The sequence below is a fragment of the Equus caballus genome, chromosome 4, assembly GCF_041296265.1.
Source record: "Equus caballus isolate H_3958 breed thoroughbred chromosome 4, TB-T2T, whole genome shotgun sequence".
NCBI classification, from domain to species: Eukaryota; Metazoa; Chordata; class Mammalia; order Perissodactyla; family Equidae; genus Equus; species Equus caballus.
In genome coordinates this window covers 62,168,698-62,194,293 of record NC_091687.1, presented here as the reverse complement: position 1 = coordinate 62,194,293, position 25,596 = coordinate 62,168,698, and the positions used below count along the sequence as shown (strand labels likewise).

The 25,596-nt window shown below is 38.5% G+C and overlaps 1 protein-coding gene and 1 long non-coding RNA gene across 2 annotated transcripts in view; one reads left to right on the top strand and one right to left on the bottom strand.

Moving 5' to 3' along the window:
- Window positions 1-15,149: 15,149 nt before the first annotated feature.
- On the bottom strand, window positions 15,150-25,031 carry LOC102147526 (uncharacterized). The gene is made up of 5 exons (XR_002807487.2): window positions 24,961-25,031; window positions 24,420-24,608; window positions 19,228-19,332; window positions 15,722-15,808; window positions 15,150-15,282 (listed from the first exon to the last, which is right to left on the bottom strand). It is a non-coding gene; the product is annotated as an uncharacterized lncRNA (long non-coding RNA).
- Window positions 24,580-25,596, top strand: part of SKAP2 (src kinase associated phosphoprotein 2) — a 169,514-nt gene continuing 168,497 nt past the window's right edge. The window contains exon 1 of the mRNA XM_005609268.4: window positions 24,580-24,970. Coding sequence (XP_005609325.1) covers window positions 24,904-24,970 — 67 coding nt within the window. The 5' untranslated portion in view covers window positions 24,580-24,903. The remainder of the gene's footprint in view (window positions 24,971-25,596) is intronic.

Genomic DNA, 25,596 nt, shown 5'->3' with positions numbered 1-25,596 from the left:
AGCATTGTCTCTGGTGTCAGAGGATCTGGATTTCAATTCTCCACTTCCTAACTGCATGGCTTTAAATGAGTTAACCAGGTAGAGGCCTTCATAAGATGGAGTAATAATGGTGATGATTAAATGAGTTAATGCTAGCTTAGCAAAGCGTCTGACACATAGTAAAGCCTTAATAATAATTTAACAATAAAATTATTTTAAAATTTATTAAAAACAAGCAAAACGTCATAGGAGCAAGGTGGAAGGAGTTCTCACTGACGGTATTGGGATAAAGTTGACTCAGGAAGTGGTAATCGAGGTGAGCACTAGACGATGAATAGGAAGAAGGAAAAGAAGGAAGGGGATAGTATTTCAGTATTTCAGACTCAGGGAGCCATATGGACAATGACACAGACACGAATAGTTTTAACTTATTTAGGGATGTGGTGTGCTTGGGAGGTTTGTAGTGAGAGGTAATCCTGGAAAGTGAAATGAATCCAAATTGCGATGCACCTGGAATGCCATTGAAAAGGAATTCAAATTTTATGCTCTTGGTAGAGGGAAAAGTTAGGGAGCTACTGTTACCTAGTTGAGAGGAGATGAGGAGGGCACTTGGGAGCTTCTCTGTGGACATTTGGAATGTGGGAAAAACAGTAGATACCACCCAGTGCCTGGGGGGGATTGTGTTGCCATTAACTAACGTGGAACCCAAGAGGAAGGTCTGGTTTACAAGGAAGATAGTGACTTCTGTTTTGAAAACTGGTGGTTGTTTTAGTTCTTAAGCTTGTTCAAAAATTATTTTCTCAAGACAAGATTTCTTAAATCAATGATTATATGAAAGCTAAAGTTTTGTGTGGCTTCAGAGGCAATAACATATGAATAATTTGACTTTCAAGTGGCCTCCTATGTGCCATGCCAGGAAGTCATATAATATGTAGTGAATTATGTTATATGCTTTCAGCTCAAGAATCCATTAGCAATATTAACATGCCAGACACTCTCTACAAGCCCTCAACATCCCCTCACACCTTAGCAGGAAGGGTAGTATCTAAGGTATGATTACTGATAATTTAGCAGGGAGAATCTCTCTTCACATTTGTGTTCATTTAGCTTTGCATCTGCTAGAATTACCTCCTATGCATATTTAAAGAATTTGTTACTGGCTTATCTGTAAGGCATGCCTCAAGAGCCATTATTGAATATTCACATAATGCTAAATTTGGTTGGAAAGCCAGCAGATGGAATTTAGAACAAAATCTCCCTTTTGGATGGCAGTGCTTTTATTCTCCTCACCCACAGATTCACTCTGGGATGTACCCTTGACTTCAGCAGGTATTGTACATGCCTCAGACTGGAAGGAAGAGAAATAATAATTCACTTACAATTCTTTTTGACATTCATTATTATGGTCCCAGTTAAAATTATTTCTGTTAACACTGTGAGTCATGACCTTGAACCCTGAAGGTTATAGGAGGATGAGCTAGCCGGGAGTCTGGTTGAAGGGGTTTACTGGAGCTGATTGGTATACCATTCCTGTTGAGAAGTATATGCCTGCACCTTGAATCACCCCTCCAAGATTAAATGAGTTTAGATAAAAATCAGATATTTTCCCACTAGCTTGCAAAACATCTCCCCGTGGCCCCACCCCCCAGTTATTTCTATGGTCAATGAGAAAACATCAGAGGCCTATATCTGGTAATTATCAAGTATCTTTTATTATTTCCTTGCTGTGCCCTTTCAACACTAGAGTTACTGCAGGGTTGGTCATTCATTTATTTAACATTTTTTGTCTTCTTCCTGTGTGTCCAGGCACTGTACTGGGTCCTGTATACCACGTGCTGAGGATACAGAGATGAACAAGGTCTCTGCTTTCATGGAACTTAAATTCTATCGGGGGAAGGCAAATCATAAATGCTAGTAAGTAATTTCAGATGACAGACTATGAAAAAAATAAAACAGGGTAAGAGAAAGTGACAGGATCAGAGGCTGCTCTGGATAGTGGAGTTCAGGAATGGCTTATCTGAGGAGGGAATATTTGAGCAGAGACCTGAATGATAAGAAGGAGATAGTCATATGAGGATCTGGGAAATACAAAACAATCTGGTGACAAGATCAGTAGTATGTGCTTGGTTTGAGGTAGAGCATCACTGATTTAAGTAACTAGTTACTAGATAAGGATGGATGGAGAGCTTGCAGTTATTATTGGTTTAAAAGCATAAACAACCGCAAACTGGTTTCCATGCCCTTAGGAGAAGTAAGGAGTAGTGAGGCCAAAAACTGCTGGCTGACTCTCAGCAACCCTGCTCCATGCTTAGTAATGAAACTTTTGGGTAGACACATAATTTAGAACCACTGCAACAGCTCTACACGGCTTATATTTGGACCGTAATATGAGAGAGAAATAAACTGCAATCTTGTTTAATTTGCCAATATGTTGGATTTTGTTATGCAGCTGAATCTGTATGCTGACTTATATAGGTTAAAATAATGCATGGGGTAACAATGCATTGAAAGAAATTTTGAGAAAAGGAAAAAACACCCATCTGTAATTGCATTCTTCTAATACAACTGTCTTAAAATTTGTATATTGAGCCTCATCCACATGCACATTTTTACGTAATTGTAATGAATTTACTTACATACCATTTCACATACTGCTTTTTTAGATTTAATCTTATATGTTACATATTCTTATATGTTTTAACATAGTTGTCATAGTTATTTTTAGGAGCTTTATACCATTATAAAGTGTTGCTGAACTATTCAAGGGATACATTTTTTAAAATTAGGTTTATTAGTGATCTGCGTGCTGATTTTCTGATGAATCTGGTTGGGTCTATGAGTGCCTCTGAAATATTTACCTTGAGCCTGAAATATATACTTGGTAGGAGATGAGTATAATAAACAATCAATAAATGTTCGCTGGCAGTATTATTATTATTAAGATAGGGCTCCACTGTCTATGCCTAGAGATGGGAAAGTAAAGAACAAGATTTGGTTTGAAATGGCAGCTGGGGCAAGTTGGAGGACAACGATGCAAACAACCTTTAAGGAGCTGTAACTAGTCATTACTCATGTGCCATTTGTAAGACAGCTAGTTGTTAGCTGTAAGATTTGTGAGTTGTGCTTATTCTTCAGACATTCTGGCCTGGAATGCCAACTCACCCTCCTTCCGTTCTTCATCTTTAACTGTGTCTCCCCTCTCTTTACTCTGATTACTTTACCCCATCCTGGACATTCAGTGTTTCCTCTATGTGGTTTCAGGTCATTTGTGAGCTTGCTTACTGTTTTGGATGTCCTAATAGAATTAGATCACTAAGAAGAGCATTCCACAGAAAGGCTTTTAAATTTCTCATTTAGTATCGTTTTAACTAAAAGTCTAATACGGCATTGAGTGGAGGTGGTGGGGTTTCTCATGTTGGTGGGTTCTTGATGGTAGAACAATCAGTTAATTTGGGGGTACTTCTGGTAAAAAGTATACTTTAGAAGTTTTAAATTTATTTTTATTAAAGTAACATTTTAATTAAAATTGTGTATAGGTAATATAATCACATTATTTCAAAGACCAGAAAGTATGCAAAAGTATACAGCAATATGTCTTCCCTGAATATCCTCATCTGCCCAGTCCCCTCACTCTCCTTGAAATTAACCACTGTTCGTAATGTCTTCCTTTCAGAGTTTCCTGATTTATATATAAGCAAATATAAATGTGGATTCTTATTTTTGCTCTTTTTTCACACTCTTCTGTATCTTAAGAAGCATCTTTTGGAGAAATGGATTTTCAATATATTTCCAACACATAAAGTTTAATAGGTGATAGTAATTTTTGGTAATATTATACGTGTGATTAAATTTCAAGGGCATATTCAGAGCCTAGAATTTGGAATTATTTCCATCTTTGAAAAGTCATTGAAATAACACTGTAAGGAAATTTCATGTAATGTAGTTTATGCTGCTAGAAAGAAAAGAACACAAATGGTCAGGATATAGCTGGAAAATGTGTCAAGTTTCAAAGCCCAGGTTTTCACAGCTGTGCAGCACTTTCGACCAAGTGTTTATGTCACGAAGACAAGAATATTTGCTGGGTGCCCTATAAAAGATGTCATATTTCAGGTTTGCACTTTGTCATTTCTGAAGTCTGATATCAACAGATAAGATCTAAAAACATTTCAAGAGCATAAAGGACTGATAACATGATATGCTTTTGGTTGTAACAGAAACCACAATTCAAAGTGGTTTGAATGATAAGTGAAATTTCTTGGTTCATATAACATGAAGTCCAGCGGTAGATTAGGCTTCTGGATTGACTGATATAATAAATAGTTTAATTCACCAAGAACCCATGTTCTTTCTGTCTTTGCTCTCTGCTATTGGTGGTGTCTACTTTATCTTCAGGCTGATTTTTCTCATATCTGTACTTCCAGTAGGAAATGGGATTGTTCACTTTCCCAAGATGGAGTGCTGTGGGGTGGGGAAGACCAGCAATGAACGCTGAACCTCAAGGAATTCTGGGGAACTTCAGTTGAGACTCAGGAGAGAACCACCAGGAGTGTGCTCAGTGCGTTTTACAATGAATGGATAGAGAGCAATGTAAGCAAGTGTGCTTATTTAGAGACTACAGTATATCTTGATCAAGATCAGTAGTTCTCAACTGGAGGTGCACATTGGAATCACTGGGGAGACTGAAAATACTGATGCCCAACTCCAATGCTCAGAGATTCTGATTCAATTGGCCAGTACTGCAGCCCAGATATTAGAATTTTTTTAAACGTTCTCCAGGGGATTCTAATGAGCCGCCAGGATTGAGAACCATCTTCTAGGAATAAGAGAAGTCCAGTACTCTTAGGAATAATAAAACAGAGAAGTCAAACACAGGGTTAAGTTTTAATTTTTTTTTTTTTTTGAGGAAGATTAGCCCTGAGCTAACTGCTGCCAATCCTCGTCTTTTTGCTGAGGAAGGCCAGCCTGAGCTAACATCCATGCCCATCTTCCTCTACTTTATATGTGGGACGCCTACCACAGCATGGAGTGCCAAGCGGTGCCACATCCACACCCGGGATCTGAACAGGTGAACCTGGGGCTGCTGAAGCAGAATGTGTGCACTTAACAGCTACGCCACCGGGCCGGCCCCTATTTTAATTCTTAGTGAAATAATATTGGCAGATGATAAAACTGGTTGTCAAACATCCCACATTTATTAAGCACTTAATTAACATAAAGCTAAAAACAGTCTATTATTCTAATGAAAATAAAGGCAGAATCAGACAGAACATAAATTTTTATGATGATAAAAATAAGAAGTTAGAAATCCCTATACCACATTATCCTCCTTTCTTTACTCATTAATGGCATATTTGCTAATCTTCGTACCCTCTAGTTCCTCCAACTCTTGAATCCACTCCCCTCCAATTCCATTTTTCTTACCATAAATCAGCACATCACAATCTTTCACTATACCACCGTGCAGTCTCCTAACTGGATTTGGCATTTCTTCCCTCTACTCTTTCTTTCACAAGGCTTCCAGATGAACTGTCTCTTAGTAAAGGTATTATCACATCAATCATTATCCCTTTGCTGAAAAATCTCAAATTCCTTGGCCTGGCCTTCTGACGCCTCTATGGTGTGGTCCAAATCTACCTTTTTTACCTGATCTCACGCTTTACCCTTTCATTCAGTCCATGCTTTAGTCAAATTGAATTAGTCACTATATCATAAACACACTCTGCCTATTTACCCATTAACACCCTGCTTAAACTTACCTTTCTGTATAATATTTTCTCATAATTCAGCTGAAAGAAATATTTTCTTTCTCAAACTTCCATAACATTTTAACTCAGTTTATCTTGTGGCACATATCTTGTTCTTCTGAACAATATGGTGATGTGTGTACATGACTCACCTTAAAGACTGACATCTTTGCATGATTTTTGCTTATATTTGTTGAATCGATGAATGAACTTTCCACCTTCCTCTCCTTGTGAACTTTAGACTAGTTCTGCTATGTTTCTATGGTTCCAGACCACTTGAAAGAGTTTAATAGGAGGGACTGCTGGTAAAAATGTCTCATGTCTCAGCTAGCAGCTTGGTAATGTTTACTATTTTCTGACTAGTTCTATAGTTACTATTTATTGAATGCCTGTTGTATGCCTGGTATACAAATGTAATCTGTAATTCCCAAAACAATCATCTCATCCTCATCTTTCAGATGAATAAACTGGTACTCAGGGTGAGTAACTTGCCCAAGTTCCCTTCATAAATTGACAGAGCTGAAGTTCCAGACTTCCTCTGTCTCTCTCCAAAGCCATACAGGACAGGGTTAAAGCTGAAAATAGAGATGGAGGATAGATATTAGGCTACTGATTTTTTTCCAGCTCATCCGGACAAGGTCAGGTTCCCATCTGCTCATTCACACGTCAGTCTATTCTGATTCTATTCCCAGTTCTACCAGGAAAGCTACTTCTCATCCAAATGCACAAATTAAACAAAGAAAAGCCAAACCTGCATTAGATATCTTGAATGCAGCCCAATCCAATCCTGCAGAAACCATCAGAAACCATTAGGATTCAATAATAGAGATTGAGAGGCATCAAAATGAGAGAATGCAGAGCTCTTAATGAGAGAAGAAATTTCATGGGCTAAACAAAATTGGTATGAAAGCTCAGCCTCTATATTCAGTCTCTTTCTTGCTTCTTACATATTCATAGACATAGAGGTTGTGCTTATATGACTCAAACTTTCAGTTTCAAAGTGAATTTGAATTTGAATTTGTTACCTGGTTATTCCCCAAATAACCAGATTTGTTTTTAGTCTCTCAGATGTATACCTAACATTTTCACTTCTCATCCAGAGACAACCTTGCAGAAAACTGTGAACATCAATTGAAGAAATATGATTCCAGTGCTGTAGGTTTAGGCCTAGAGAATTAAATTTAATGGGAATCTGACAACTTGGTTCTAAAGCTGTTACTAGAACAGGGTTATTATTTAATCCAACCCAGAAAGGACATCCATTTTTCTTACTCAAAGGTGTCCTTGTCTCTCCTAATGTCACAGTTTTGGCCATCAGATTTTTATGGTAGAGCAGAGCTGTAATTTTAATCTGTATCTTATAAGCCACATCTAGTTTCTGGATACCTGGTAGTGTGCCTGTCACAGCTGAGTTTAGGACTGAGCCTCCCTGAGCCAGAACTGCTCTATGCTGGAGGTACTTTTTTGTCTCTCAAGTAATAATATACAACTAGACACAGTGGCAGTCCAGGTGCCAGAGGGATTTTGTGATGAGATGTAAAACTCAAGATAAAGCATTTCCCAGAACTAAAATATGGGAACTGCATTGTTTCCAGTGCACTATGCCTTTTTTTCGTGGATACCTTTATTAGTATCCATAACTATTGGCTAACGAGTCCCAATTGACACATATATAGAAAGGATACCAAATTGATCATAAATGTGACTTTTACTCTAAGCCAGAGAAAAAACCTGGGGACCAAAATAGTGGTATTTGATGCTACTAGGTTCTCAATATTCAGACCTTTTCTAATAATTTTCTGTAAGTTTTACTTTTTTCTTTCCCAATTAGCCTGAGAGTATAGGTCAGTGGCTAGATAATGTTACTGCGAGGTAGAAAGTTTAAGTTCAATTCCTAGTACACAATGGAGCAACTTTTGAACAACATAAAGTCTTTTTATTTTCATTTTTTGACTTCTAAAATTGGGAGATTAATATCTTGATCTCATAGGAAGCCTGTAAAAATAAATTAGATTAATAACTAATACATATGGAAAGGCTCTGAGCAAATAAATTATTAAGTACCTTTGTTTATAACTATGTTTAAAGAATACTGGAATGCAAATTAGTACAAATCTTTCTGAAGGCATTTTGGAAATACCTATTAAAATTCAGAGTAACAGTAATGGGGAAGGGGCTACTTTAACTTTTGACTTTATACCAATTTGATTTTTTTTTATGAGAATGTTACATTATTTACATATATAGATACATATATATATCGTTTTTATATATGTGTGTGTGTGTGTGTATATATATATATATATATATATAGTTTTGTTGTGAGGAAGAGTGGCCCTGAGCTAACATCTGTTGCTGATCTTCCTCTATTTTATGTGGGATGCCACCACCGTGTGGCTTGATGAGTGGTGCTAGGCCCGCACCCAGGATCCAAACCTTCAAACCCCGGGCTGCTGAAGCAGAGCACATGAACTTAACCACTACACCACCAGGCCAGCCCCTACATTATCATTTTGAATTAAATAATTTAAAGAATACTGTGCCCTTTTTAAAGTATGATGCTCTAAAGGGAAGTGAATTATTTGTGTTTGTCTTTACTCCTTAGAGCAGTTCAAGACCAACCAGTTATATAGTTCAGGCTTAATTTTTATTTTAATGGCAACATTTTAATGGCTTAGTGTGCCATGCTAACAGCGTCAACACAGAGTATCATATTCTGTATTGTGAGCATAGGACATATTAGCTCAAATAAAAATGCTTCAGGCCAGCCTAAAAGCATCTCAAGAAGCCCTTGAATGGCTGTGTGTTTCCATCTCAGATTTCTTCACGTTGCCCTCTAACTGCTGATGCCAGGGAGGGCAACAAGAACCAGAGCAAAACTGCTTCCAAGTCTTCATTCATGAGGTGATAAGTAACCTTCCTACAGCTTCTACTATTATAGGAATTGCTGGAAAATCTTGAGGGAAAAGGGAAGAAAAAAAAGAAAAAATTAAAACCAATCTAAGAAGGGACAAGCCTTAGCAATATAGCAATAATAAAATGCTTTAAATCTCTGCTTCAATTTTTTTCTGAAAATATTTTATGCTGGAAAATTCTGCTTTAATTCTGAGTATACTGAAGGCCTAAATCACTAGCGCTGAATTAATTTTTCATATGAAAAACTTTGTAACTTTTCCTATTTTATTTACTTATTTATTTTTTGATTATATAAATTTCAGGTGTACATCATTATATTTTGGCTTCTGTGTAGACTACTTTGCGTTCACCACCCGAGGTCTAGTTGCCATCTGTCACTGTACACATGTGCCTTTTATCCCTTTTGCCTTTCTATTTTAAAACAAGCTACTTTTGGGGCTGGCCCCGTGGCCGAGTGGTTAAGTTCGCGCGCTCCGCTGCAGGCGGCCCAGTGTTTCGTTGGGTCGAATCCTGGGCGCGGGCATGGCACTGCTCATCAGACCACGCTGAGGCAGCGTCCCACGTGCCACAACTAGAAGAACCCACAACGAAGAATACACAACTATGTACTGGGGGGCTTTGGGGAGAAAAAGGAAAAAATAAAATCTTAAAAAAAAAAATTAAAAAAAAAATAAGCTACTTTTACAAACACTCTCATCCAGTTATTTTGCATAATACATTCAAAATGCAAAGTCAGATTCTATTAAGAATATGCGAAGGCTCAATTCAACTGCAGTTAAATTTATGACTAATACACTTTCTTCGGTTAGTGAGTTGATCAGATCATGCTCTGCTTTTAGCTAACAGAGAGTGGATTCTATGCCTAAGCCCCTCTGAATGATGTGATAATAATTACTACTTGGTTTTTTATATATTACAAACCCATTTCTGAGCCTCTTGGCATACATGAAGAAAAACAGATGCAGATTAACTTTCCCATTGTCTGGAGCTTGGAACAGATCGCTGATATTCCTAGTTCAGAAAATGCCACAAATTTGTGAAGAAAGGTTTTATCAAACCAAAACAGTGAAACAAGGGGATAGACTTTGTAACAGATAAGAAGATTCAACCAGGAGAGATGAGCAAAGGTGCTAGCAGCATGTGACAAGCAGAAAGCAGAACTATTCCCTACAGGTTTTTTTTTTTAAACAAATTCTCTAGATTTCAGGGCTTAGTGCTGGCATAGATCCTATGCTGCTGTTATCCAGCAAGGAGAAACATACTCAACAACTGTGGCAGACGACTGGTCATTCTCTAATATATCTGTTCTCCTCTTCTTCCAGACTAACAGAATTTTTAGCTGAGCGTTGGACCGCCTGGAATAAATACTTCCCAGATGCCTTTGAGCTAGTGTTGCCATTTAACTAAGTTCTGGCCAGTGAGATGTAAGTGGAACTGCCCTGTGGCAGCTTGAGAACCTTCCTGAAGAGAAGGCTGGGACATGTTTTTTGTCAGTCTTCTCTCACATTCCTCCATCTTCCTGCCTGGAACACAGATGTTTTGGACAATGAAGTTGAAACATCACATTATGAAGGAACCAGAGAAAAAGAGCCGGGCTCTCTGCATATGGAGCACCATATTAGCCCTGAACTGCCTGCATGGACTTTAAAACAAGAGAGAAATAAACATTTATCCTGCTTAAGCCACTGCAGTTAGGGCTTTCTGTCAGTTCCAGTGAAACCTAACCCTACTGAACGCACCAGCTTTAAGGTTCACTGAGTCCACGTGGGGAGCAAACCACTACCTATTTAAAATCCAATTAAAAAGACATAGACTGTTTTTCTTTGTTCTTGTGGATAACACAGATAAAAAAGAAAAACAAACAAAAATAGATATCATAGTGGAAAACATTTTCTACAATACAGCTGAAACGTAAAGCGGGACCTGAGTTCTTATCCCAGTTGTATTACTAACTGCTACAATTGTATTATGAAATGAAATAAATATATAAATCATAATAGATACAAATTAGCACATGATTTGTTTTCAAGAGTGTGTGAATAGTAATTTTGTTCTGTGATGTCATAAGAGCACATTTACCTTTATTTATATAGATATAAAAATACTCCCATATCAGATTTCTTGAATCAAATTGAGTGCCAGTCAAAAGCTAGCTGAACAGAATGGTATGCTGCTGCTAGACTAATCTTTATTAAACATGAAAACAAATCAAACCTGCAATTCCTACTCCTTTCTACCATCTGCCCCCCACCCCTCCCAACACACACACTCAGTAGATGATCTCACCTCTTACTTCTCAGAGAAAATAGAAGTCTTCACATGGGAAGTCCCCAGCCTTCTAATACCAGATCTCCAAACCTACCTGTGTCTATACTCATCCTGGCCTCCTTCTCTCATGTTACAATAGAAGGGATGTCTTTCTTCTTATCCAAGGTCAGTTTCTCCCCATGGGTTTTGAGTCTCAATAACTCCTGCCTTCTCAGGAAACCTATGCTACAGATTATCACTTCTCTAAGTATCTAAAATATTTTAAATGTCTTCTCAACTGGATTATTCCCATCTGCTTATAAATAAGTTTGCTTCGTCCATTAAATGAAAGTTTCCTGTGAAGGCTCTCTCCTCCCTAGATGGTGTTTAGGCGAATGCTGTCAATTCTTGCCTCTGTGATTTTTTTTTTTTTTTTTAAAGATTTTATTTTTTCCTTTTTCTCCCCAAAGCCCCCCGGTACATAGTTGTGTATTCTTCGTTGTGGGTTCTTCTAGTTGTGGCATGTGGGACGCTGCCTCAGCGTGGTCTGATGAGCAGTGCCATGTCCGCGCCCAGGATTCGAACTAACGAAACACTGGGCCGCCTGCAGCGGAGCGCGCGAACTTAACCACTCGGCCACGGGGCCAGCCCCGCCTCTGTGATTTTTATAGCTGACCACAGGTTGAGAAATAGGTCCCATATTTAATCAGGTTACAGCCAAATTTTCTGGACCGAGGAGACAGGTACTCTATCTCTTTTCAGTGGTTGCATATATCTGCTCCTGCCCCTTTTATGTGTTGATTTCTTGGTTTAATTCTCAGAGGGGTACTTTATTTTCCCAACTTCCTTATTCCTAGCGAGTATCTCACTGTGGCTACAAAACACACACTGCTAGTTTTCACAGTTTTCTAAATAAAGAATTCCTCAAATCAGTGTATAAGCTTACCTTACACAGATAATAGCAAATTTTGTCTCCCAGTCTTGTAGTCTTCAAATTTCATAAATAAAATTCACTAAGAAGTACAACATTGAGTAGTTCCATCGAAAAAAGTGAAGTTACTCCTAACAGTCTTTATTGAAATAATTGGCATTTACCAAGATTTCCAATGAATTAGTATTTAGCTACTTACATTGCCACAGAAATTAACAATACAATTTACTAAAACTGGAGTGACTATTTGAAGACAAACAATAAATGCTTCACGTTTACTTAAGTGTTTTATGATTATGTGCATCAGTAAAAAGAAATTGAATGTTTGACCCATGTGGAAAAGATGTTAAAGCAACGAAATTAAAGATACACTTCTGATTCAAGGTAACCAGAAGATTATTTACGTATTTTAGGAGCACATTTTCATGTTCCCAAATACCAGTCTTGAACTCAGGCCGCAAGAATGGCTGCTTCATCTGAATTTTATGATGGCTTTCTGATTTGTTGCTACTTAAAGCAATCACATAATGGCAGCAAGTACCCAAAACATCAGAACATGTAGTATTGAAAAATTCCAGTATTAGGTACCTTTGATGACCCTTCATGAGTAGTAGAAATAATAAAAGATGGCCCTATGAGTGTGTGATGAGGTAGTAAGGGGCACTATGATTAAACTGGTGACTTTGATTCAACTCACACCTGGTAATTCTGAAGTGGCATTTTTTCAGAGAATCAGCACAGCATAGACACTGCATTCAAAGGCTTTCATTATTAAAAACAAATAGTTGAAAATAATTTTCAATGAAAATTCAATCTAAAAAAAGCTAAGCCTTCAAAGACTAAAGCTTGGGTTGCTTTCATGCATTTTATAGAACCACAACGTAATTTTAAGTTTTCCAAACAAGCACTGTGCAGTTCAAGTTTTTAATAAATTACACTTTTGACTTGGAATGTTTCTGAATTCCACCTACAGAAATTTTACTTTAAGCATAAATAAGGAAAAAGTAATCATTTTGGCAATCAGGAAGAACTTTAGAGATTTCTAGACCAATAGTCAACGAAACAGTGCCCTCTGACCTCAGAGTCACTAAGGGGATGAACATTGGTACTACATCAGAAAAAGTTTAATGAGTGGATGGTGAGATCCAAAACACAGACTAGAAGGCAGACTGGCATGAATTTGAAGATGGGAAGAATCTCAGGGAAGTTCACAAGGCTGGACTGCCATAGTTACTGCCTTTGTAAATATGTGTTGTCAAACTACATTCATTATTCAAGCCTGGAGTTTAGGAATGATGGAGTTAGGAATGATTTTGTGGAGGGAATATGTGTTTGATATATGAAAAAACTGTTAAACAGTTATATATAATAATAAAGAAACTAAAGTCAAGTATTAATATATTTTCTGCAGAAAGTCCGATTAACTAAAATGATATTTAATTGGTAGTATCATTACATATGCTGGTTTTACTGATTATTTAGAAATCTCTTACTCAGTTTATAGATTTTTTAGGTGTGTGTATTAGTTTCCAATTGCTGCTGTAACAAAGTACCACAAACTTAGGGGCCTGAAACACCACAAATGTATTATCATACAGTTCCAGAAGTCAGATGTCCACAATGGCTTTCACTGGGCTAAAATCAAGGTGTCAGCAGGGCTGCGGTCCTTCTGGAGGCTGCAGGAGAGAATACTTTTCCTTGCCTTTTTCAGTTTATAGAAGCCACCTGCATTCCTTTGCGGCCCTTTCCTCCATCTTCAAAGCCAGCAGCATAGCATCTTAAAATCTCTCTATACTTCTGTTGTCACATCTCTTTCTCTTACTCTGACCCTCCTGCCTCCCTCTTATAGGGACTCTTAAGATTACATTGGGCTCACCTGGATAATCTCCCTATATCAAGATCCTTAATTTAATCACTTCTACAGAGTCCCTTTTGCCATGTAAGGTAACATATTCCCAGGTTCTGGGGATTAGCACGTGGACTTCTTTGGGGGAGGGTCATTGTTCTGCCTGCTGCAGTGTGGTGGACTGGGTTATTGTTCCAACTCTTCATTCCTTCCCCAGAAATAAGATTATACATCCAATTCCTTTGCAGTAATTTTGCAGCATCCTCTCACTGCAGTTATGGAGTATTTCCCCACCCCCCTGGCTCTGGGATGGATCGCGTGACTTGCTTTGGCCAATGAGATTTTAGCAGTTGTGATGCAATCAAAGGCTTGAAAAGCACTTACATGACTGAGTATGCTCTCTTGCACCTGAGAAGAACATGCCCAAGACAAGAGTCACATAGAGTAGAGCTGAACAGCCCTAGCTGAGCCCAGCCTGGATTAGTTAACCTTCAGCTGACCACTAAAGATCTCTATTATTGTTGCTTTAAGTCAGTGAATTTTGAGAGAGTTTGTTATGTTTCATTTTTGTAGCTATAGCTAATTGATACAGTTCTTGGCTTTTCCCCTTTCCTGATCTTATTCTCCATTTACAGTTATTTTACTGCCAGACAGCATTTATTCATCATTCATTCAACAATTATTTAACTACTAGGTGCCAGGTATTGTGCAAAGTTCTGGGCAGAGAGTTGGAAGCTAAACCTCCATGATACATTCATATGGAGCTCACAGACATTCCTAAAGGAGCAGAAAGGCATAGAGAAGAGACAGAACTTGAGGTCATTCTGTGAGTTGAGTTGGATAGCAAAGATTTGATTGACCTGATTGATTATGGGCAGTCCACGCTGATGTGCCATTAACTGAACACATTTTTATTTAGTACCTATTTTGTGAGTGTGGTAGGTGTTAGGGATACATACAAGAAGATACAAACTTTGTTTAAATAGTATTTAGAAATTATATTACTGATCATGGTGTTGTAAAAAATGACACTAGGTTAACAAAATCTTTCTGTTCTACTCAATTTGATTATGTACTCACAGCAGGTATTGCAGCTCTGATTAAAAAAACAAAATTAATAAGAAAAAAGTTTAAACTATTAATTTAAGTTTGGGTAATGTCTATTGATCTTAGTTATTTCTGTCAGTGCTTCTCAAGCTATCTATGGTGAAGGACCATTTATTTTTTGTTGTTAAATTTCTAAGCCAAGCCAACTGATACATTAATAAAATACAATAAGAGATACTCAGGCAGAGTCAAACTGCTATAAAAGTTTCTAAATACTTGCACTTTTTATGCTTATCTTTTCACGCACTAGTAACAGCTTTTGGACTGGCACCTGTCCATAGACTATACTTTGAGTAACACTATACTGTCTCATTATGAAAATCAAGAACGTGAATTTATTTGAAGGCATAAAGTTTGAAGACTTGTACTAATAATTTGTGTCAAATTTATTGCTTTTTACACTAGCTTTTATTTTTAAAATTAAGAAACAATATGTGAAAGTGAAAATAGGAGATGCTTTCTGTTAATTCATTCAGGTCCATCTTCTTGTATTTACATGTCAGGGCTTTTGACTGAAACGGAAATGAATGAATGACTGAAATAACAGAAAATTTCAAAATGACTGAAACTTTAGATTGTGAAAAATGGTTTTCAAGTATTTTTAATTGAGAAACCAAAACCAAAACCAAAACAATACCACAAGAAAAAGGTGAACCACAAAAATATCTAGAAAAGCAGACACTTTGTTCTGTTATCTGTTATCTGCCAGAGGAAATTATTTCAAATATTACCTAAGATTGGTCCTTTTGCAGAGTATATGCTGAATCTATTTTGTCAAGTTTGTGTAATTAACATTGATTCTATGTAAGTGCTTATCTTCTGCAATCACTGTGCCACACAATTTTTGTTTTATAAATTTATTAAAATATAGTTTTATCTTTAAAAGTATAGTATTTTATTTTAGGCAAGTAACTTTTTTTATGTTATTCTAACGACTTTGAAAATGTTTACCCTTCCATGTTGATGTATCGTCTTGATAGTTCTTTACTTTGGCAACGGCATGACAGCACAGGTATTACAGATGTGGAAGGTATTTTTCTATATAGAAAAGCACAAACAAAAATATTTTCATCAGGTCAGTTTCAATGTGGGCAGTATGCTTTTCTACTTTTGAAAAAACAAATATTTTCTTGAAAATGTTCCATATAAACATCGTTCCCTGGCAAGTACATGGCTATATTTTCTTTGAAAATATAAAAATGAGGAATATCCTCTTCTAATGTGTAGTAGAGAAGTACCAGAAAAGAAAGCATGTAATTTGGGGATGCTTCAGGAACTCCTTTTTTGTGATCCAGTAAGTTAATTTTTCTAGATTAAAAAAAATATGTTTTGACAGGACTGCATAAAAATATAAGAATAATTTTTACCTCTCTGAAAAAAATTAAGATGGCAATTAAAAAAATAAAACCAAATGCTCATAGAAATACCAAAGCAAGCTGGCTGGGGAGGAACCAAGTTTCTCAGTGCTGCTTCCTCTTATGCATGGTTCTTAGGGAAGGCAAAATGTCTGAAGTGAAAGTGTGGTCTCAGGGCCAAAGCAAAGAACTAAAACCAGGAGGAAGCAAGTTCGCAAAAGACAGCAGTGTGTCTTCAGATGTTGAAGAAATGGACTAAGGGGCAGCAAAGCCCAGCAGTATGGTAAACTGCATAATTCTTGAGGTCCTCCCTTGTGCCGTAGACATGTCTGCTGCAGTCCACAAACTGTGAAGACTGGGTAGATGTCAACAGTACTGACTTTCTTTGCTTTTCTTTGCTTTAAATTTTCTTTAACTTTAGTCCATAAAATCACATTAAAGTAGTCATCCCACAAGCAAAAAATAAAAGGGCAAGAATTGAGATCCAGATTATCAAGTAAACATGTCATAAAATTATGCTGTTGGGGATAAGGGTAAAAAATTGTTTCGTATTACAAAATGGGATTGAATATGGATGTGATGGACATATATTTCCCTATATAATACTGTATAGTTTTATATATGTAAATATAAATAACACTCTCTTTATATATATGATACTCATATCTTCTCAATCTTTCCTATTTAATCTTTGAGTTATTTGCCTTTTCTTAATCACGCACTGAATTACTGCATGTCTAGGCTCTTGGTTTGGTCCTGGCTGAATCATCTGTACTCTATGAGCAATTACTAACAGACCATATTCACAATATTGAAAAAAATCTTATCGTTATATGGTTTTTGGAAATGTTTACTTCCATTTTCAAAAAGCAAAGGCTCCAGTGTTGTATATATGTTTTCTAAAACATCATAAATAATACATCAAGTTTATTTCCTCAGGTGAGGAAATAAAACTAAATAATTTTAATATAAGAGCTAGAGTTCTTATCTAATTCTTGAAGAGTTAAGTCATCAGTACAGGATCTAAGACTTTTATTTTTCTCATTTTTTTTTGGTGTGCCTAGATCATTAAGAAGCACATGCCTTGATGAGTTAACTAACTTTATTGTGGCAAACATTTTGCATTATATATGTCTATCAAATCATAACACTGTACACCTTAAACTTACACAATCTTATATGTCAATTACATCTGATTAAAGCTGCATAAATAAATAAACAAAAATAATTTTTTAAAAAGCACATGGCTACTGGAGCCAGCTGGTGGTGCAGCGGTTAAGTGCACACGTTCCGCTTCTCGGCGGCCCGGGGTTCGCTGGTTCGGATCCTGGGTGCGGACATGGCACCACTTGGCAAGCCATGCTGTGGTAGGCATCCCACAAATAAAGCTGAGGAAGGTGGGCACAGATGTTAGCTCAGGGCCAGTCTTCCTCAGCAAAAAGAGGAGGATTGGCAGCAGTTAGCTCAGGGCTAATCTTCCTCAAAAAAATAAAAAAAATAAAAAATAAAAAGCACATGGCTTACCTGCTTGTAGGAGAATGAAAACAAATGACAATTTTTTTTGTCACGATCGTTAAGGTGGTTTATATGTAAGTGGACCTACCCAGTAGTTTTCCAGATTAGTTTTTTTCAACAAAAACCAAGATACATGAAAAAATAACAAAAATTAAATGGGGGGCATGGTGGGGAAGGAATGGAAGAATTTCTGAGAATAGTAATATATGATGCCAACTATAGGCAAATATACAAGGCAGCGCTTAAAGTTCCGTAAAAACGTGTTTCATTCTTTGTTTGCTTAGTAGTGGGACACTATAGAAAAAGGGGAGAATTTGGTTGAACCTTTTAAATTTTATTTTACTCTTATTGGTCTTAAAGTAGTCATTTGTAAAACACTACTGTTTAATATTGACAACTTTGAAAGTCACTGAAAAAAATTAAATGGCAATTTAATGTTAACAGCTGCTTATGGTTATCAAATCCATCAAAGCCCTTCATGAATATATCAGGCACAAACCCAGTGAATTACTGGTGCTGAAGACAGCTCGGCATTTTAAAATTGTCTAGTGAGAATAGATGTACTGAAATAAGAGGAAGGACTCGGATTACAATTTACTATTTTGTCTTTACATATAGAAAGAAACCTAGACCTGTTTCTAATTATTTAATGTTCTAAAACCTCTGCCAACTTAGCTATAAAATGATCTCTAGAAGGGTATTAGAAAATTATGCTTTATCTAAATTAATGTTCTTTTTAATATCTACAGTAACAAAACAAAAATAAAATAAAATTCCTGTAATGAAAGTAATTAATATGGATAAGGGTAGAGAAAACTGAGTAAAGAGTTCATTTTGAACCAGATATGATTCAGATCCCAAAACTGAGTCCTCCAAAGTTTAATAGGGCAGTCATGTTCTTGAGTTTCATTCTTCTAGAAGACTATCTTCTCATTAAATGTTGGTAAGGATGTTGTGGGGACCAGAACTACCTTAAAGAAAGAGCAGGGCACAGAGCATAAATATTCCCATGAACACCTTGCTTGCTTTACATGACTGGTCCTGACACCATTCCTTGGAAGGTCTATGCAGCCTGCCTTCTCTCAGGATGTTTTAAATTTCAAAGTACTATCTCAGTTATCTTTCATCCAAAGCCACAGTGTGCTTACTCTGGGTATCAGAAGGGCTGACTTCTCAAACCAATCTGGACTGAGGTGCAAAGGGAGACAGTTACCCATCCGCTCTCCTAAGTCTCTGGGTGGTAGAATTGTAGGGAGCGCAGGTCAGGCTCATCCGTGGGAATGGGGTGGACTGGGGGAGGCCTAAGTTACACCAGTGACCTTGTGCATGACCTTGTAGGTTAAGGCAAAGATAACCCTCCCTTGGCTTCTTGTTATGAGCCAAGAATAAAATGGGATCTTCAAGGTCATTCAATTGGGCATCTGACACAGAAAGTAAAGATTTCAATGAGAAGAATTACCGGGGAGAATCAAAAGTTCTTGTCTTTTTAAGTACCTGCTCACAGTTCAAGGTAATGTCACCAAACCACAGAGGAGTAAGACGGTTTACATGGAGAGGAGGGGGTCTGCGTTCAATTTTATACAGTACCAAAGAAGGAGCATTTTCTTGGCATGCGCCTAGTGCACGTATTCTGGGAAGCCTGATTCGAAAGCAAGACAGGGATTTGGGTCCATCTCTTCTCTTGAGATCCACCTAGAATACCACATCAGACTATAAATCAAGACGATAAGAGTAAGGCAGAGCCATAGTCCAAGAGGGCTAGAAGTAATTAAATATGTCTCTTTACTGAAAGCAGGCAAGGTAAAAGACTTGGTCTCAGAACCCAGGCAGGGGAAGCTCAGTTACTAGAACTAGGATATAAGATCAGAGCCAGATTATCATCAGGCTCTGAGCAGTGAAAAGTCTGGATAGGGGAAATCAATCTCGGTCAAAGGGAGAAGAGGGCTGTGACCTGGGCAGATAACCAGGCAGGCTCTGACAAGTCTAGAATGGATGGACAGTTCTCTCAACTTATTCCTAATTTGTGGAACCCAAAAGACATACAGTATCTTGTTAAGAGCTCAAATCCAGCCTATATTAAATTGCTTATTATTATTCTTACATTAAAATGATTGGCTAGGGCAGCAAAGTGCCTGAGCATATGTTTGTGGATATGAAAATGAGATGGAGAACAATAGAGAATAGTTAATAAATTATACTAATAGGATTAATAATAATTATGATCAAACCTCTCAAAAGACAAGTTAGTGAGCTGCATCTATCAGAACCTGTTGGTTCTGGTGGTGTTCTGTGTCACATCTTTTAAGAGTAAATGACCTCATATGAATTCCAGTGAGAATATAATTTTTTTCCTGCTGACTGCCACACAATGATAAACTCACACCTACCAGCCCTAGAAGATTCAAATGAAGTGAGGGATAAGAATTTAGAAAATAAAAACAAATCTTCATTTCTAAAAATTCTTAAAAGAGCCCTTACTAGATGACTTGAAAGACAAAATAGGTTTTAAAAGGTTTAAAAATGTATTAGGTTGCAAAACAAATGAAAAATTTCAATTTTCTTTTATCGAATCCATTCTTTACTTCTGATACTACAAGTGTGTGCTTGGTGGCTTTGCAATCTATCAACCTACATTTCCTGGTATTCTCTTTTCTGTCTGTTTCTGGTTAGGATGGGCCACTATAGATTCTTCTGTGAGATCTGCAGAAGTGAAGCAGCCGTCATTTTGCAGCTCACATAAATTGTTGCTTATTTCCTGGCTCACCTCACTGGCATGAGGCAGCAGCTGGGCCTGCAACTGCTCTATCTTCTGCTGGATCCTCCTTTCAGGTCTCTGCCTCCTGAGTCGTGGGTGTGTTTAACTCTGTAATGAAGGACCCTGGTTTCTACAGGACATCCACACCGTCAAAGTCAGAGGTAGCGAGAGCTCACTTTGGTTTCAGGATGTTCATGAACTATGGCTCATGCGTCTGCATTCCAGCTTGTCATGAATCTCCTCCATCTTCCCTTCCTGACTCCCTGCCCTGTGGACTTCAAGCTGCAGCAAAGACAACAATTCTACAGAAATAGTTTAACCACCTTCCACAATTGTGTAGGATCAAATCTTTGTAACAAATTCTTTTATATTATCTCTATCTCTATCTCCATTCTAGTGGTTTTGCTTCTCTCATTGAACCCTGCCTGAGATTGGGACAGTGACAGTACAAAACGAAAAGAGGTCTTTTGACCCCCAAAAGACCACTGGCAGGAAGGAGACTGAGAAAAGTATGCAAATAAAAACACAGGCTACCTTTCATGGAAAAGAAAAGATGGCTCAGAGGGCAGATCCGAGATCCATGGAGAATTTATTCCAGGTAGGAGTAATAGTGTTCTAATCAAACAACTTTCCACATTTTCCTGGTTGGTTTTTAGAATTGCTATAAACTGGTGATCTCTGTATACTTCTTATTGTCCCCCCTCAACCACCTTTTGAACAGGAATGTCTGTAGTGGCTATCCTATGCTTGTCCCACTGTTGTATGTTATATGGAGAGCAGATAACTTTTTCACTTCATAGGTCTTTGGATTGAGAGAACTGTACTTGAGGAGCTGTATTTAAGGAGCATCATCCACACGTGGACCTGATTTAAATGATGAGATTCTGGACTTTGAGCTGATGCTGTAATGGGATGAGACTTTGCGGGTGGCTTTGGGAGGGGATGGGTGTATCTTGATGTGGGAGAGATGTGAATCATTGGTGGCAGAGGGCTGACTATGGTAGCCAGCTTCCAGTATGGCCCCAGCGATTCCCACCTCCTGGTGTTCACAACCTTGTATAGTCTCTTCCTTCTAGACACCAGGTTTGGTCTGTGTGACCAATAGAACATGGCAGCAGTAAAGATATGCCACTTCTGAGATCAACTCATAAAGACATTGCAGTTTTTGTCTTGGTTGTGCTATTGCTTGGATCACTTGCTCAGGGGAAAGATAGCTGCCATGTCAAGAGGATACTCAAGCAGCCCTGTGGAGAAGTCCATTTAGTTTGGAACTGAGGCCTTTTGCCAACAGCCACAGGAATGGAGGACTCCAGCCAACAGTCCTGTGGGTGAGCTTTCCTCAAAGCTGACCCTCTAGCTATGCTCAAGTCTTTAGGCAACTGCAACCCAGCCTACAGCTTGACTGTAACCTCATAAGAGACTGACCACAGCCATCCAGCTAAACCGCTCATGGACTCCAGACCATCACAAACTGTGTGAGATACTAAGTGTGTGTTTTAAGCTAAGTTTTGTCATGCAGCAACAGATAACTAATACAATGCCTAAGTATAAATATAATCTTTCTTCCACATGCCTATGAAAGCCAAACAAAAGGAAGATCAGAGAGGCAGAGAAAAGTAAGGTGTGTTTTAGCTTACTATCTGTTTTTCTTCAATGCTCATTTAGGTTCTTTTAAACCTAGGCGTGTGGGCAAATACTCATTTAGCTGAGCTAAATGTGAAAGACGGTAAGGAAGGGGTTAGCTTTACTTACAGGGATATCCATATGTCTATCTATCTTCCTTGAACTGGACAATCTACTTTTGAGAAGACAAATCATGAGAGATTCCCAGAGTCTAGTCTCCTCTTTTCAGAATGGTAGGGAAGCTGCTGCTACTCTTGGATTGAGATTTAAAGTTTTATTTATTATTCTTTTTTTACCTAAAAGACTAGTTTAGAGAATGTAAAGTATGATTTGATTTCCATCCTACTTTTTTTATCCTACTTTTTTTTCCTATTTAATTATTTTTTTATTGAGCTAATGTTGGTTTATATCCTTTCTAGTTTTTGTTACGGAAACATTTGGAAACAAGAGAAATAATCTATTTCTTCTAGCCTCTATTTTGCTTTCTGGCTTATAATCAATTTCAGTAACTAACAATAAACAGTAAAAATGATAGAGTATACAAAGCATTGTCCAAGTGAATCCATCACAAACTTGTGTCTGAGAATGGTTTCCTAAATAGGGGAAATGTGTTTCATACAAAAAGTCCATTTTCTGTTATTGCCTTTTTCATTTGGACTACTAGATGCTATATATTTTAAGGCAATCTTAATAGTTTCCTGTCTCTCACTAACAAGAATGACTTGTCATAATGAGCAGTGTAGACACTGTCCATTTGATCCACTCCAGAAAGCTGTCTATTTGATACAAGAGTAAATCACCTCAATTCCTTTGTGGAATGAGTGGAATATAAATAAATAAATGAGACACAAGAATAAAAAAGAAATCTGGTTAGTTCCATCAGAAGGAAACAAAGGATAGGAACATTTGGAGGCCTGGTTTAATAAAAAATGTCACAAGACAAAGAATTATATGTGATAACTGTAAAAGCAGGAAGAATCCCCACTAACATAAAATGTCCATGAAATAGTTGCTTCCTTCTTTAGGAAGGAAGATAATTTTGTAGTTTAAGAATAATAATTCTCAACTCTTTGAAAGTAGAGGACCTATGTTGTAAAATAACTCTTTATTCACTTTTACTTCCACCAGACAGAATTCTAATTTTCAGCACTCTTCCTGTAATTCATCACATTGCTAAATCTGAGTAGGAATATCAGATTCCATTTTAGGGAATGCGTTTATTTTGAGGGTGTCATTCTGTTGTTATTTTGCATGTTTTTCATCAATTGTAAAGCTTTTGTCTTGATTTTTGTTCTGTTTTGAGAGGACTCCAAAATGTACTAATTTTTCCTTTACAATTAGTGTTTGGTGTATCTCAGAAAATTATGCAAAATGGCATTGCATTTGAGTACTTAATTTTTTACTATTACTATCTGAGATTTTTTGGTATGAAATATTAATATAATCATTATTCTATGTCAGGTTTAGGGTTCCAGGTGGGGATGAAAGATAAGTTATGACAAATTCTGGTCCTGTAGGAGCTGGAAAGTAGTAAAGTGATTCTCACAATCAAATCTCAGAATGTCTAGCATTGCAACCACCCAGGGGGCTTGTTTAAAATGCAAATAACCAGATGCCACCCTAAAGAGACTGAATGAGAATCTCTGGGAGTGGGCCCTGAGACTCTTCATTGTAATAGGTTCTCTCTGTGATTCCAACGCACGCTAAAGTTTAAGGACCACTGATCTAGTGAGGGTTGGAGGGTAGAGGGGTAAATTTACATTGCGATTGGAGCCACAACATAATCTTCAAAATATAACAGTAGCGTCTAGGAAAAAGCTTTGCCATGACAGTTCCTATCTGAAGAGAAAAAAAATCTTATATATATATATTTCTACACACACACACACACACACACACACACATATTAAAGACACCAGAACGTGTCTTTCTGGGTTTTAGAGAAAACTTGTAAGAAGATTTACAGATCAGGCTGGAGTGAACGGATTCTATAATTCCACTCTACTAGATCACCAGCAATTTTCTTTTCGATGCTTATAGATGGACAGTGGTATCTATGTCTACTTAGCTTTTTTTTTTTAACTCAAAAGAATAGTTACTAGAACTCCCCACTCTTCGTTCGTAATGGGGGAAATCAGTCACCCCAAGAATCCCAATTGAGTAGAAAAGTACTGTAAGAGCCAATCAGAGCGCTCTCTGGAGCAGCTCCAAACCGGCTTCTAGGGAGGACTGGCGGAAGATGGGACTTTGTTACCTTCATTCAACCGGACAAAGAAGGCCACAATAGTTTAGGGCGGTCGAAGATACCTTGTGGGTTACTAGGCGAAGTATTAAACCTCGGGAAGGCTGACCGTTGACCAGAAGATCCCTTAATGGGAAAACCTGGAGGCACTACGGATACCTTATTTTCCAAGATCCTGGAGAACTGGTCAGCAATTGTAGTGGTACCAGCACCCAAAATGGCAGCAAGACGCTTCAGGCGCCGGATCAGGTGATGCAGCCCCAGTCCGCTCCCTTCCCACCAGCCGCTCCTCCTCCTGCTCCCTGACGTAGCTGTGGGCGTGGCCTGTCCAGCGGCTGGCCTCGGAGGCTAGGAAAATCGAAGGATACACATGCGCAGTTGGGCCCCACAGCCCCCTCGGGCTTTCTCCCCGCCCATCGCCCCGCCCCTATCTGCCGGGCGGGGCTGGGCCGAGAGTCCAGCAGCTGCTGGCTGGGGCTTCAGTGACTTCCTTGTTGTGAGCCCGGGGCCGGCAGTGTTCGGACTCTTAGCCCCGCTGTCCTTACCGGGACCGCTAGCCCAAGTCTAGGTCGCAGCCGCAACCCCAGCCTGTCGGTTCCCCCTTCAGCACAGGTCCTTTGCCCCACGCCCTGCGGTCCCTAACATGCCCAACCCCAGCTGCACCTCCTCTCCCTACCCCCTCCCTGAGGAAATTAGGAACCTGTTGGCAGGTAAAGAGCGGGAAGGGGGCGGGTAACGCCGCCGGGGCGGGGGCGGGGGCGAGGGGACGGCGAGCCGGTGGGGACAGAAGTATTCAGAGTCTCTACCCTCCCTCTCCGCGTTCCCCGAGTCCCCCGGCCAGTGGGAGCGGGACTGGGAGTCGGGACAAGAGGTCCAAGAAGGGGAGTGGGCATGTGTTGAAATTTGGTGCGAGGACGGTGGGGAAGCCCTTCTTGATGGGCTACGCTAATGGGATCAGGACAGTTCTGTACGCATCGTGAAGACGCTGTGTGTGTGCCCGCGGGTGTGTGTGCGCGTTTGAGAGAGAGAGAGGGAAGGAGGGAGAGAAAGAGAAAGGAGAAAGAGAATGATAATGAATGCATGAGTGTGAACTGAGAAGGGATCAAGAAGTCAAAGAAGTACTTCTTTGGTGGCCTGGCCAATGGAGGAGAAGGGTGTAAAGATGCAGAGAGGTGTCTGAGCTACAGATGTTAGGGGTTGGGGTTAGGTGTTATGGGACGGAAGGGTTTATCATTTCTAAAACTCCCATTCATTCCGCCGATATTAAAGACTTGCAAAGAGGGCCTAATTCTCAAACGGCCACTTGTCTTCAGCCTGAGTAACATTTTAAGAGAAA